At 43.2% G+C, this 13,969-nt stretch overlaps 1 protein-coding gene across 10 annotated transcripts in view; it reads right to left on the bottom strand.

The window, feature by feature from the left end:
- Positions 1 to 13,969, bottom strand: part of atp8a2 (ATPase phospholipid transporting 8A2) — a 48,716-nt gene that overhangs the window by 12,765 nt on the left and 21,982 nt on the right. For all 10 annotated transcript variants that reach the window (XR_191070.4, XM_004546695.4, XM_004546696.4 and 7 more), the window contains 3 exons: positions 7,662 to 7,834; positions 1,695 to 1,878; positions 367 to 477 (listed from right to left, as the gene is read on the bottom strand). Coding sequence is in view for 9 of the 10 variants with exons in the window: in XM_004546695.4 (XP_004546752.1) it covers positions 367 to 477; positions 1,695 to 1,878; positions 7,662 to 7,834 (468 nt within the window). In the remaining variant the exon portion in view is untranslated. The remainder of the gene's footprint in view (positions 1 to 366; positions 478 to 1,694; positions 1,879 to 7,661; positions 7,835 to 13,969) is intronic.

The following is a 13,969-nucleotide window of genomic DNA, read 5'->3' as shown; positions in this document are numbered from 1 at the left end:
CAACCCTTAAACCAAGTCTTCCTTGTGAAATTTAATGATTTATTAGGATTTTCTGTCCTCAAAAGGCCCTGAGGCCCCAGCTATGTGACTGTGTAAATAGATACATGTCCCAACTTCATGAGCAATACAAGTACACACACAGAGAGACAACAGTCGACCTTTGGAGCCAAGGTCTCGTCAGTGCTACACAGTTTTTTAAGTGTGTGTGTTTGTGTGTGTTTGCAAACGCAAGCAGGACAGAAAGCAGACACCAGAAGGGCACCTCGTCCATCACTGTCAGCCGTGTCGACAAACAGCTGCAAAATGTCTCTGTTAATGTAACTGTGTGTGTGTAAAAGAGACAGGGTGTGGTGGCGACGCTCTTACCTCTATTATGTAGAGGACCACATTCTTGTAGAAACAGTAGAGGATGCACTTTGTGACGCGGTTATAGCTCCACGCCCCGTGGACCAGCAGAAGCTTCTCCAAGTAGGAGAACTACCGAATCAGAGAGGAGACAAAGACAGACACTCGGTCAATCACTCGGAGGGAAAACAAAAGGCTAGAAAGCAAAAACTTGAGGCAGTAATGGAGCACAGGGTATGTATCAAGAATGCGACCGGGAGAAAGGAAAGCTGAGGCAAGAGGAGGCCTGCTGATAAAGATAAGCAAAGAGACAGGCAACGCAGACAGTGAAAGTGGCAGAATGTGTCTGTGTGAGAGATACAGATACAAAGAAGACTCCAGAGTAACTAGGACACAGAGAGAGATTTTTTTCATCCTTCAAAGGGAACAACGGATACACATAACAGAGGTTTTATTTACACAAAAGAGAGATTTGGGGAATTATATCTAGGAAAGCCTGAATTTATGCAGGTTAAAGTCTCACTGAGATTAAAGCTCTCTCTTAGCCAGGAGGGTGGCACTTATTGTAACAGCTGCTGGCATAAACAATCGCAGTAAAGTACGAGTGGGTGAACAGAACCAGATCCAGATCATACGCTACAAAATATCAACACAAAAGGGTCCAATTTCAAATGAATATAAGTGCAACTTTTAGAGCAATCACACCGACCATGAGAGCTATTTTCACAATCCTTTAAAACTGAACTACCCTCCATAGCTTCAACTCCTTCTTGACAATTTTAAGCAAATAATTAAAAGTATAATAACAGATAATTATGCCTTCCTCTAGCATTCCTTTAGAGTTTTTGTAAGGTTTTAAGACTGCGACATCAACAGTGATTTTTTTTCCTCCATGAAAAACTTACATGAATTGCACAATAAATAAATAAAATGTTGTATGTAGCAAATATGATACAAATAAAACTTTACAGGGCTAAACAATGTGCATACAAGTAGACAATGAAACCTTCTCTGAAATGAAAAAGCATCAAAAACAGAAAAAAAGAGGAATTTCAGCTCATAGTTTGACTAGGTTTTATTTTAGGACGCAGATGTTTGTGATGAGCAGCGTTCGGATCGATAACATGATCCTACACAGATCCGTGTAAGTCAGCTGTCCCCTGAGGGAAGGTTAAAGATCAACACGAGCTGAACGGTGAGCAGGTCAGCAGTCAGCGCCTGTCCCTTTGCAGGGGTTTCAAGCCGAACGAGCGTCCCTTCCTTATCTGTGTTCGAGTAAAGCCTGTAAACATTTTCATAAGAACCTAGCCGTGCACGTCTGTTTGTCTCCACGCTACGTTTCTACCCACCTGTGCGATGGAGTAGTCGGAGGAGTTGGTGGCCTGCATGCCCTCGTTGCCGCTGATCCCCACTCCAACGTGAGCCGTCTGAATCATCCCCACGTCGTTCGCGCCGTCGCCGATCGCCAGCGTGATGGCTTTCACGTGTTTCTTCACCATATCCACGATCTCAGACTTCTGCAGCGGAGACACCCTGCAGACGCAACAAGAAAAAAAAAAAGAGGCGATATTAAATGTGTTGGAGGAAACTGGAGGCAGGGCGATGGAAAGATTAAAGTGTGTTTTGAGGAGAAAGCAAAGAAGCGAGCCACTGCGTAAGAAGAATAAAGCCTGGGAAGCACAGGTTGGGAAACAGTTGGAAGGGAAGAAGAAAGAGATGGATGAGAGGCTGAAACACACACACACACACACACACACACACACACACACACACACACACACACACACACACACACCCATGTAAGTGCACATTTGTATAAACAGATCAAAAGCAAGTTACCCCACATCTTATTAGCAGCACAGTGAATCATTGTTTCCTAATACCTGTTAAAGTGCAGTAAACACAGCACTGCAAAGTGTGTGTGTGTGTGTGTGTGTGTGTGTGTGTGTGTGTGTGTGTGTGTGTGTGTGTGTGTGTGTGTGTGTGTGTGTGTGTGTGTGTGTGCAGGGAGCTTCCAGCAGTACTCCACCCTCTTGACCTGTATCACTGATCCTCAGTCTACAACCGGTTCTGTCTCCTCAGTGACAATGGAGACGTGCAGAGATCCGATTACAGACGCCTCCCTCAGGGCCACAGAGAGTGGATAAGTGTCATGCTGCATTTGCTAAAGAGATGGGTATATTTTGTCAAATTTTATGGTGCCGTGTAATTCATCTGCAGACAAATAAGAAGAAGCCCCATCCAGGGCCGTGGCTAATTTTCCTTCTGTTGTGCTGGATTTCTGTTTGGCTTTAATAAAAAACTTTGGGATCTGATGGGGGTTTTTTTTGTTTTGTTTTTACCCCTAGTAATCATTTGTTTTCCCTACCAGTGAAAGAAACTGTGAACGCTTTAAATCAGAAAGCACAAACTAGCATGTGAATTTAACCCGCTGAAGAAGATGAGGATACTGACAAAGCTCAGATCTATTAATGTGTGAAGAAAGATGTTGGGAGATCTTCTACCAGTCTGCGGTAGCATCGGTGCCAGCAGGATCAAAAAACTCATTCACAAGGCTGGGAACATCAGTTTCCAGAATCAGGAGGCCTTTGAGTGAGTGACGGACAGGAGGTCGCTGAACAAACTGCTCTCCATCATGGACAGTCTACCTCACCCGTTCCAGGCAGCAGAGCTCCTTCTCCCTCAGACTTTATTCAGCACAGCTGCCGAAACAACGCCTCAGGAAATCATTCCTGCAGTTCTCTGTGAAACTGTACAATAACTCTCCTTTCTGTGACAGGTGAGCACACTTGTCGGGCATTCGATTCCACACACATATATTTCTGTATTAAACCTTCTTGCAGCTGTTTCTCAGATTTATAGCGCACATATTATTTATTACTGCAATTTGCACTACTCTCTTTTACAGTCTCACTCTTCTTTTTTTACTTTAACTTAACATCATTTTATTTTAATAAAATAAATTTAATCACCGTTCTACATATCAAATGTTGTATTTCTCTCAGTTTCAGGCTCTTACTATCCGCCTGTGTCACTTTTACTTTAACTGTGTCGGTTTTTTATTGTCGACTACTGTTAATCTTTAACCTGCTGCAGTAGCAGAGTAATTACCCTTGCAGGGGTCAATAAAGTATTTATGTTATGTGTAGTATGAATGTGTGCGAATGTCAGATAGAAAAAGCAATTAAATGTGGAAAAAAAGTGGTGATGAGGGTGAATGATGGATGTTGTATAATAAGCCTAAAGATTTCTATTAGAACGTGATTATTAGAATGTTTAGAGGAAATTATTATCTTTAGCTAATTTAAAGTGGGATATTCTAAGAAAAACACAAGTAACAGTTCAGTTTTATAAACATATATTCAGCTGCTGTTCTGATGCAGTTTTCCCGTTTAAAGTCAGAGAAATACGATATTCCTTCGTTTCTGGTGGGGTACTGGTTATGCCAGGACTTAATATACGTGGTGAATTATGCATTTAGATATGTAAGAGGAGTTTCTTTTTTCTGGGCCATTTAAAGAATTCAATACTAGCAAGACGGTGTAACGAGGGACAGAGCGTGCCTCATGGCTGGCGAGCTTTGACGGAGACTGTGTGGGAAAGCAATCCAGCCCCACACACACACTGTTTACATTTTCAGTGCTTGCATTCTGGACACAGCAGCTAAGACTGAATTTGTCTTCTGTTTGCAAAACCTGCTTCGTATGAGGAGGCATTCCCACTGCGTGCCGTTCACATGCACGCTGCTTACACGAGTCTTGTCATTACTACCTGCATGTCGTACGGTGAAAGCAAATATGTCTCCAAAGGACGAGACGTGGGAGAAAAGTGATACTGGGGCTGGGATTAAAGCCACTCCCTACAGTACAGTATGAAACAAAAACATCGTACAGCATCTTAAGACAGGATGTTTGTGTTTTTTATAAAAAACGTGGCACTTTTTAAGTACAGATTCATCCAATAAATCATCCTCACTTGGAGTTAAAAAGTGGCTTTGAGAGTTATCAGGCAGCAGAAAGTAGCTACTGGCTGCATTACAAGAGATTAGTCCAAATCCAGTTATTAAATATTTATATTACATTTCACTGATTATAGTTATTACCTGAGCCTCTGTGATGCATTAGGTGATGGGAATTTGAGAATCAACACTGGACTTAAAAGTGTGCCCAATACTTTTCCTAGAAAGAGGAGGAGTCACCCTCACAATGACTGTTTGTATGGTACGAACAGGCCTCACTCCTGGGAGCTCAGCACAAGCAGTGACTCACCACCTCATTCATCAGTGCTGCAGTAATCATATTAGAAAAATGAAGTTATGTGCAGCTGTATGAGCCATCACATGGAAGCAGAGCAAAATATGATGCTTTTATAAGGGTATGGGAAAATGAAATTACGTGCGCGTGCATGCACGCATCCGGCTGAGGTCTGCAGGTCATAAAGACGGTCTGTCCTCTGTGAATATGTAAAGAGCATGTCCCAGTCGAGCTGGAATCACAGAACCGGGAGGTCTGCTTGGCATGCTTAAGAAGCAAAAATCAGACCAGCGCACACACACGCCTCACACCCTGCACCACAGGACATTTGAGGGGGGAAACCTCAAAGAGAGCTACTGCTGAATGATGGGATCAACCTCTGCTCTTTGTTTTTTCCTGTTTCTGCATCCGAAGTGTGTGTGTGTGTGTGTGCGCACAAGTCCGCCTTTGCGTCTCTTGGCCTCAAACCGCAAATCTCTCCTCGTCGCGCTCTCTGTCTCACTCTACCTTTCCCCTAAACACCGCTAACAGTGTCTGCGATTGTGTAAAGTGAAGTCGGGGGAGATAAAAGGCTCCCAGCGCTCTTCACGGTGGAACTGAGCAGAAAATAAGCAGCCACCGAGTCCTCCTATAAACAAACGCGCAGTGGAGTCGGGAACCCAAGCGTATGAGTGCGCTCGGCTCCTCGGGCCCCTGAGACGCGCACGCATTCCCGCGTGGTGAAACATCGCACACATACATTAGGTGAGAAACAACTAACTGACAATCCGGCTCTTTAACGTCAAAGCTATGGCACTCGGTGCAGCAACCTCACCGTAACCACTCATTAAAGGAGTATTGGTTCTCAGCATAGGACCTCCCAGGGGGACATAAGATAAATGGCGTCATGGTAAGATTACAAGACAACAAAACAGGACAAAGTGAGCTGCGTTTTTGCCTTTGAACGTTTTCTAATCTATGTTGTTTTTGTGATATCCAGGAACCTTGAAATTAGACACTATTACACCAAAGCAGTTGGCAAACCTACCATGTTTTATGTTTTGTTAAAAAAAAACAACCTAACAACACCCAAATATTGATCAGAATCAGTCATTTCTTTGCAGTTTTTGGATAAATTATAATATATTTTCAGTGCAGCTGTTTTCAAAGAGGGCCTGCTTATTCAAATGTGTTTTAAAACCAGACAAGGGCTCAGCAGATGTGCTTAAACTAATTATGATGCTGTTCAGTCTAGTCTGCTAACGTTTAACATGTCTTAGCCAGAGGAGGAAGGAGTCGAGAAACCGAACGAGGGAGGGAGGAAGGTAGAGAGAGATGCAGGGAGAGAGGCAAGGGTATAGCAAGTAAAGGATGCAGGAAAGGAAGCTTGAGGCTGTTTGCAAGGCCTGTGAGACCTGAGTCCGGATATGGCTTGTAAGTGCAAGGAAGAGTCAATTACGTGCCTCCCGGCTAACACATGCTCACACGCGCACGCACGTCTGCACTCACACACACACACACATGCAGAGAGACAAAAAGACGAGTGGAAACTCTTTTTTTAAACATCACAGCTGCTGCTGAGTGAAACATACCCAAAAAAGGGAACATGCTGTAAACATTCATTGAACAGACCACACTTTGTATCAATGGAAATATATAACGGTCATGACTAGGTGTGTGTGTGTCTGTGTGTGTGTTGGTGCCCATTCCAGGGGTACCGGCAGTAAGTGAGTCATGACTTTGACATTTCCAAGCAGCCTAGTGTATTACATCGTCCCTGCTGTGCAACAGGACAGGCCTTTATCGTCCTCATTCATTTGCTGTCTGTGGGCAACCGGTAACCTTTGGAAACTGGCACATGTGCAGGTAATGAAGTCCTCCACATGGACACTTTATCCACAACTTAAAAACCCGCCTGTGTGAAGTGGATCTTTTTCTTAAGTGCTTGTGTATATTTTTTTTCTTTCAGATGATTGTTCTAATGAAGTTCACAAATTCAAAGGAGCTGTTTGGGCATTTAAAACGTCACAGATTAATGTGTCTTTACAGCACGCAGCCTCAGAAATCACCTGAGGAGGAACAGCTGTATTCACACAGGTATCGACCCTGGGAACCAAATAAATCTGCGAGCACGTGTTTTAACATCTCTGGCACGAAGCGTCTGGCCTGCTTAAACAGATTTTCACTCGACCGTGCCCGTGCCAGGCCAGGCCAGGCCAGGCCAGGCCAGGCCAATCACAGCTGTTTAATATCAGCCGGCTGCAGCACGATGATTGACGTCTCTGCACGCTGTAGTGTGTTTACATTTTTCTGTCTGTTCAGCTGTGGCCAGATGCATTCAGACTGATTCACATTTCCACACTAGGCAATGCAACACTAGTTGTGTCTAAGTAGAAAAGATAATGAGGTAGAAGCCTGTCTTTATATTTAGTTTTTTTCATTTTGTTGCTGCCTTTGTGTTTGGATAGTCTACATATTTTACCCCAGCTGAGTAGAGGTATTGAAATAAAGAAAACCAAAGACTTCAGGTAGAAATTTTGCATTAAAGCAAATATAAGTTTGTGGAAAAGCTTTCATTTTTCATTCTCACACTGGGACTTTCCCACAGCAGCACAATCACGTTGTGTATCTGTAAAACAGTTTGGTACAGAGCGTCATTGTTTTCCTCACAGAAAAAAATGACTTTTTGCAGAGTAATTTGTAAACTTTGTCCAAAGTGTTACGGACAAAGCGCTGTTGAAACACACGTTTCAACAGGATTATCAGCGATCATGCCCTTTTTATGAGAAACCCATTTTTTCTATGATTTAAACAAAGACAATCTGGCATTTCGCTTTCCATTTCTTTGATTATTTCTTTGGGCTTTTTCTCTTTGTTAGATTGGGCAGTGAAGCAGAGACAGGGAGAGATTGGGGAAAGATACACAGGCCTGGAGTCAAACACAGGCTGCTGCATTTAGAGATGAATACCTGCTCAACCTGTGATTCTATTTGTAAATTACTTCAGGCATTTATGAGTAATTGCAGATAACCAATAATACCTGTGTGTATATGTATATGCATTTGATAAATGAGCTTTCCCTACCGGCAGCAGATGACGGCTTTGCAGGACAATGCCAAATCAAGGAAGGCCTGGCGGAGCTCAAAGGACAGGGCGTATTTCAATGTCTGGCCATCGATGATCAACGCCAGCTCGTTTTCCTTCTTCAGAGACTCGCCGAGGGAAGAGCAGTGAGCTGTCAGCGTGTCACGAGTAGCCTGCAAGAGGACAAACACACAGAAGGGAGGACTGAGTTTGCCATTAAAGTCAGCAACTAACTCATAGCTACCCTGTAACCATGAACTCACTACTAATCGCCAAACATCTTGGATCTTTATCTGCGCCATAACCAGTAATAGCTCTAAATCAGACTCGGTGTTACGCGATCTTGCCGCAGAGCTTTCAAACAACCGCATTTCCAGGTTTTTTACGTTTTTGTGGCCTCGCAAAGTAGTAAAAAAATGTAAATCGCACACATCAAAAAACACAGAGACCAATTTGTTGAAAGGTCAAAACCGCTGGCAGTAAATTGAAGACATACGCTGCATGCGCTGGTCGCGCAGTTCGCTTTCATCTGGAGAAACTATTTGCTTCTGTGTACACCAAACAATTAACAACGCCAATATAAAGTTCACAGTTGCTCTAGACTTCATCACTACATGCTGATGGTATGAAGTCCTGGAGGCATTTTCATCGTGTAATTAAATCCTAAAGCTTCTCCTCACAAAGCAGCAACAAAAGAGAGAGAGAAAGAGAGAGAGAGAGGCACATAACAAGAGGGGAAAAGGTAACAAAGACAGATGAGGTAAACTAATGTCGAGACGGGGCTAAATGCATCATTCACATGTATGTGTACATGTGTTTGTGTTAATGCCAGCTCGCCTGCAGGCCAGTAGTTTGGGGCAGTTTTGATGGAGCTCTTGATAATAGAGGAACAGGGATTAATAGAGAAAATAAACATCCCACCGGGATGTAATGAATTCCATGTGGAGAGGCAGACGTGCTACAAGCCTTCCTGCTCGCCACCACACGCACACATCCTATTGTTAACTGCGCCTTTAGCTTCCAAATAGAAGCTGATAACCGGTGAGAAATGAATCCATAATCATCCAACAAACAGAGACGGCTAAGACAAATCAGAGTCGCAGCTCTGACTTTGTGGCGACTTGTTTTACATTCAGGATTTTGCCAGGTGGACTCGGAAAAGCGGAAAGCCAATCAAAACCACTCCAGCGTTAAACAGATGGAGCTTGAATGTTTTATCCATCAAGTGGAGCAAACAGCTCGCTAGCTCTACCTGGGGACAGTTTTGGTAGTTTTACATGTGGAATTCAGATTATTCCCGTAATAAACGAGGAATGACGTAAAATGAAATGACCTATAACAAGAAGTGTTTGTGGAAACATGAGTAATAGAGCTGAATACATGGCGAGCTGCTACACAAGACAAAAACTCTAGACACAAAAGTGCGCAAACACTTGAAGATTTGGCGCCGGTAAGAATCCGCTCGGGCCCTCGCAGCGGGTTATTGGCACCCGTCTGACCTCAGAGGATCCCGTGACTGACAGAGAGACGACCCCTCTGTCCACTGATCAGCATGCGCTAGAGACGACGCAGATAACACGCTCACATATACATGCATGTAACGCAATCATCTGAACAATGCCGCCTCTCTTCTTCTCGCCAAATAGCGATGCACACATGCGTACCCTCGGCACACAAGCGTCCCTCCTCTCCCCAAAAATTCCCTGCTCTTGTTTTCTCAGCCTGAGGCTGTGTGTTTTTCTTTGTATGCCGGAATTCCTGTTTGCATTCACCTTTTTTTTCCCCAAACAGGGGGAAAGGAAAACAAAAGCATAATGAAAGGATTAAAGGAGATTATAGGTTGTCTGAGTTCTGAATCTAAAAGGTGGCTCTCGTGTGTGTCTGGCTGTGTCTTTGCATCTTGTTTTTAGGGGAGAAAACCATGTGTATGCATGCATGAGAGTATATGATTGCATGTAGGCACGTGTACGCATGCAGTGTGTGTGTGAGAGATGGAGACTGGACAAAAACGTTTCCCTCAGCTCATCACAGCATGAGGACAGGAAGTAAACCCCCTCTCCCTACTTCTAATGTTATATTAAAATAATTTATTACTGTTATTAAAAAAAAGCACAACAGTCATTTATTTTTATTTTAAAAAGTCAACAATGTCTGTTTCTGATGAAAAAAAGTGACTAATTACAGCACTGTGGAAAAAATCTTGAGCCACTCCCTCATTTCTTTACGTTTTGCTTCCAAGGATCTCGGATGGAATTTTATGAAGTGGTCTTGAGCAACAGCTCTCCTGCCATGTTTTTCTTTGGACACTGGCTGCTTTTTCACTCACTTTCAGTCCAGAACCTAATCATTTTCTTGGGAATCGTTTTAGTTTGTTTAAGCCACTTAACACTGACCGCTGACCTGTGAATCACTCAACCATAAAAAAAGACACCCAACTCAAGGGATGAACCAGTGTTCTGTCTGCACATTTGTTCCAATTTCTTTCTTTGAATCTCTCAAAAATAACAAAATAACACACTTTGACAGGCACAAAATAGCATTTTTAAACAAACAAGGTGATTCACAGGTCAGGACAGTACAACAGTGTGTGTTTACAGGCCACGAAGAAGACTGTATTTTAGCCAGTGGTGATGGAGATCTTATTAAAAACTACTGAAAACTACCATCAGAATTTGATCTACCATATAATATCATCTGGAAAACATCTGATCTACAACAACTTCATTTTAATGATCCCAAACACACTGCCAATGCAGTTAAACCATGCCTTGATATAAAAAAAACACAGTGAAACACTATCAGTCATGGATCGGCCTCCCCAGAACTCAGCATTATTGAAGCAGTGTTGGATCATCTTGACAGAAAACAAAAGGCAGCCAAAATCCAAAGCAGAGCTTTGAAGCTCCTTTAAAAAACCTGGAGAACTATTCCTGAAGTCTACATGAAGAAATGACGAGAAAGCTTCCAAAGACAGTTCAGGCTGCGTTGGAAAATAAAGGTGGTCATAGCAAATATCGACTTTCAAGCTCATTAGAATTGTACAACCTCTAGTTGCCTTATATACTGTGTTTCCATGTATGTTTGCATGTTTCAATAAATCACTGCACGTCTCTCCTGTTCCCTCTCCCTGAGCCACCCCTCAAAACGTTTGCACAGTTCTGTAGCTATATTAGATATAAATTGCACAGATTTCTGTCTAATCAGATATCACTATCAGACTCACTGCCTTTGCTGTACATATGGATCATGCTTACTGCACGAGGTCCATTCTGAGCCAGGGGTGGACAGGCACAATGCAAAGTAAAACACCAACCAATGACGTCTTGCAGAACGGTTTGTGGGTTTGATTTTTGAGGATTTCCTCAACATGACACGATCGAATGTGTTTGGAGACAGTCTACATTTTCTCATTCATGTTCCAGTTTACTTAGTGGAAGCAAAAACATCCAGATTATACACCGTATCTGACATTTATCATTGCCTTAACCAGATTAAGTATCAGATCATGAAGGTGGGAGGGATGGGAGGTGGTGGGGTGGGGGTGTTAAGCGTTACTAGTACAGCACATTGACTTGTCACAGCAAGTTTAGCCAACATTTCACTGGCAGTTAAAACAGGACATAATGAGCAGACAGGTCCTGCAAAGAGTCGTAGAAGTTTAAAAAGGCGACTAAGGTACAGTAGCTAGCTCCTAAAGCTAAAAAGTATCCGTTTCCAGAACAGAAAACTACAATAAAAATGTTTTCTTCCTGACTAAACATTGTTATGGATCCTTTTGAGCTGTTTTTGTGTTAAGACAATCTTCTAACACTTTCCCAAAGGAAAGAAAAAATCCTGGAGGAAAAATAATGCAATATGTTGTAGTTTCTCTATTTCTCACGCTAAAATGTTCTATCTTTGGAGACCCTGGAGGAAAAAAAGTGTAATTCTTTGATTGCACCACTTGCAAAATGACAGATCTCATTAGCAAGCATTTTAGATTCCAAACTAAATGTTTATTTTTCATATGCATCTGGTCTGGAAGAAACCAGACACTCTCTAACCTCTAAACACACACACACTCCATGCACACACTCTTTGCACACTATGCTCACAGGCCCTTCTGCGTGGAATTTTATCAGGTTTATATTTGGATCGCAAAATGAGCAGGATCATAGAGGCGGTTTGAGATATCGCAGGTCTCCTTCCCTTATTGCACACTTTACCGCAGACAGCGCACGCAGAAACAAACGTGCACGTCTCTCCCTTTATATAAATGAACGCAAGGAGGACGCTTGAATTTGATTCATTCCAGGCCACCTACTCCAAAGATGGCGTAATCACTCGCCCCGTCATGATAAATGTCCTTCGAGTGTAAAATATACAAAACAAAGGCGACTAAAGAGAGAAGAAGTTTAAAAAAAAATACAAGGAAAGAAGGAAAGACAGAAGGCGAGGAGTGTGAAGCAGACGCAGGGGAAAACTCAAACACAGAGAGCCGCTGAGTGAAAAGAAGGCGGAGAAGGATGTGCTCGTTTTTGCAGTGCACAGTCTGTCACCGGTAAGATTTAATACACCGTTTAATTATCATATTGTGCATCTGTGCAAACATCCACATCCTCTGCTGCTGGAGCTGGAAGCACACGGGAACACATGTTAGGCTTTAACAAAAAGGCGCCTGCTGTTTAAAAACTTCTACAACCTTGAAAAATGTAAAAAACATTTAAAAGAAATGTCGGAACGACAGAGAATGCAAGTTGAGGCACAACAAAATGTGCGTGTCTGCATTTGCACGCGTGCATAAAAATGATGAATGAGCAGAAGACAGGCGTTGTTTGTTTAGGAGTTGTACTGCGGGCAGTGTGACGAGGGCCTGGGGATTGTGGGAAAGCTGGATGAAATTTATGTTCAGGACTAACAAGGTGATGAGGGCAACATGTGCCACTGCTTCTTGGGTAGACTGTGCAAAGTATGTGTGTGGATTCAAAGTCAGATGTATGGAGGTAATAAGAACGAGACTTCTCTAATGACTGCACAGAAACAGCCAGGGCAAAGATGTGTGTCAGGCTGTGTGTGTGTGGCATGTGATTTTAAGGTGACAGATGGCGCTTGTCACAGCTTCAGTGCTCGCAAACCGTTTACCCAGGAGGCATTGCTCACAGGGTTTGTTTTGATGAGGAGGAGGACCAAAAGGAGATCGCGTTACCACTCACTCATCGCCCTCACATGGTTCAAGCCAAACTCCTCGCCCCCTCTTTTTTTTCTAAGTCTCGTCCTCCGGTCGCTTCCAGATTGTCTATATCATACATAAAGCACAATAAACACACTCTCATGTTTGCGCAAAGATGGACACAGATTTTGCCGCTCTTCTTGACTCGCTGTCTAAAACACACACACATATTTGCTGTTACAAAATCACACAGGGTGTGTGGTCAAATCCTGTGCGAAGAGAGAGCGCTGACAGATGTGGAGGCAGCAGCGCGAAGCAGACGAAACGGAGAACGGGGCTCGGTGGGGAAGAAGGGGAGAGGAGAGGGTGTCGCATCTGCTGGCCTAGATCCACTGCAAAGATCATCCTTCCTACGGATAAGAGAGGGTGTGAAAGACGTGAGACTTTAAAAAAAAAAAAAGAGAACAAGTGACACAGCTTCTGCATTCACTCATGTCCAAGTTGCACTTTTGAGTTATTTTAAGTGTCAGAGAAGTGTCGCCGAAGACGGCGGTGCTTTCATCTGTGTCATTCACGACCAGAGCTCTCTGAGGCTGTCCCGATAAGAAGGCACGACTGTCATCAGCGCGCGCACTCGCATGTTTCTCGTCTTGCAAACATGTGAAGATTAATTCGATGTTTACGGGATGAGTAAACAGCGATGACAAAGGGATGTCATCCTGTGTCGTTTTTTTGCTGCGTTGCATTTACAACCACTTTAAAGTGCGTCCGTCCTGCAAACACCGCAAGCTTGAAGGCATATTTTATATCGCTACGCGTGGCGCTTCATTTATGTTTCACGTCAGCCAGCTGTGACTCTTCCTGCCTATGTGTGTAAGTTGCATTTTTGACCTGCAGCCAAATGAAATGTGTTTGTTCAACCAACAAACAAGTCCATCTGAATCAAAACAGTATCTTTTTCTTTTTTTAAACTCAGACTTATGAGATTCTGCCTTTTGTCCTGACCCTGCTGCACAAGAAAGTTGGAACAAACTACAGAAGAGCCTCCCTAGAGCTGGTGAACATTTGAAATCTTGCTCAAGGACACATCAGCAGGGTGAATTGTCCCCATTAAAGTGAACGGAGGCCAAACTTTGAAGCTTAAAAATAGATTTCCTGC

The sequence above is a fragment of the Maylandia zebra genome, linkage group LG9, assembly GCF_041146795.1.
Source record: "Maylandia zebra isolate NMK-2024a linkage group LG9, Mzebra_GT3a, whole genome shotgun sequence".
In the NCBI taxonomy this organism is placed as follows: Eukaryota; Metazoa; Chordata; class Actinopteri; order Cichliformes; family Cichlidae; genus Maylandia; species Maylandia zebra.
The sequence above is the reverse complement of the archived record's forward strand: the minus strand, read 5'-3'. Positions and strand labels throughout refer to the sequence as shown.